This window comes from Branchiostoma belcheri, unplaced genomic scaffold, assembly GCF_001625305.1.
Source record: "Branchiostoma belcheri isolate BF01 breed outbred unplaced genomic scaffold, Haploidv18h27 scaffold49, whole genome shotgun sequence".
NCBI lineage: Eukaryota > Metazoa > Chordata > Leptocardii > Amphioxiformes > Branchiostomatidae > Branchiostoma > Branchiostoma belcheri.
In genome coordinates this window covers 20,174-21,357 of record NW_017804120.1, presented here as the reverse complement: position 1 = coordinate 21,357, position 1,184 = coordinate 20,174, and the positions used below count along the sequence as shown (strand labels likewise).

Sequence of the window (1,184 nt, the reverse complement as noted above, 5' to 3'; positions counted from 1 at the left end):
CAATCGTTCTCGGTTACATAGAACAAGAAAGTTTTTGACATACACAAGAAAAAAAACTTAAATCTGATCACTTTGATGTCAGGTAAGAAAGAAATCTTCCATAGAGATTAAATAAGAAAATTTAACTAAGTCTGAGGGAATTTTAAGATTAAAAGAATTTTAATCTTGTAACTTAGAATCTTCCCTAGAAATATTGTCTTTACTAAAGAAATTTCAAGATTAAAAGAATTCTAATCTTGTAAGTTAGAATCTCCTCTAGAAATATTTCTTCACCGAAGAAAAATCAAGATTTAAAGAAGCCTATTTTAGAAAAATTATCTCCACTCAAGAAAAATGAGAAAATTGTTCTTGGTGCAAGAATGTAGGTATACAGAAAATTAATTTTTTTTCTTATTTTTTTCTTATTATTCTCCCCCAAAGAAAAATTTTCTTCCCATGAGAAAATAAGAAAAACAAGAAAAAGCATTTTTGGTAGTGTATGCGTTATGGGTGTGTTCGGGCCATCGAAGATAGCGATAAACTTATCGCATCGATTTTAATTAAATTCAAATTTTGGAAACATTAGGTTCTGAGCTTCTTCGAGTACTAAGCCGTTACCCTGGGAAAATTCGTTTTTTCCATGCAGCCGTGGTTAAAAATGACAAAAAAAATTACCCCTTTTTTAAAAATGTACTTTGATGTGCCTTATTTACCCCTAAATAAATTGGGCGCAGAAAATATCAATCAAGCGTATTGATAAGCGGCACGGCACCCCTTTCCACCAAAAGAGTGAAAAATTCCGACCCGCGTTTAGTACAGAAATAACAGCCCGTCGGGCTGAGGGTGTCAAATTGCTCGAAATACGGAGGGAAACTCCGGTCCGAGACCTTAACTTCACGAAATCTCTCTCATTAAGTGAGAAAAGTGTTTTAGGGGGTGATGAATTTCAAAATTTTCGGGAAGAATATCAGACCCCCTACTGTGGTCATGTTTTGGGGACCCAATGCGTGACTTGCGCTGCAAAAGTTGCCCTTCTGTACCTGACCCCTAACCGGTATGCTGTAAAAATATCCTGGGGAGAACCCTGCTGTATGTTTACATGACAATCATATGATTTTTGTCTCTTTCATTCTTATTTTGCAGAATCAGATGCAAGAGGAATATTCCTTCCTAACAACAGCCCTGCAGGAGGAGAGATACAGATA

At 35.6% G+C, this 1,184-nt stretch overlaps 1 protein-coding gene across 1 annotated transcript in view; it reads left to right on the top strand.

Annotated features, from left to right (window-relative positions):
- The window catches only part of LOC109479562 (transmembrane and coiled-coil domains protein 2-like), a 36,424-nt gene that overhangs the window by 23,214 nt on the left and 12,026 nt on the right, over nt 1-1,184 (top strand). Inside the window, 1 exon segment of the mRNA XM_019781544.1 lies at nt 1,123-1,182. Coding sequence (XP_019637103.1) covers nt 1,123-1,182 — 60 coding nt within the window.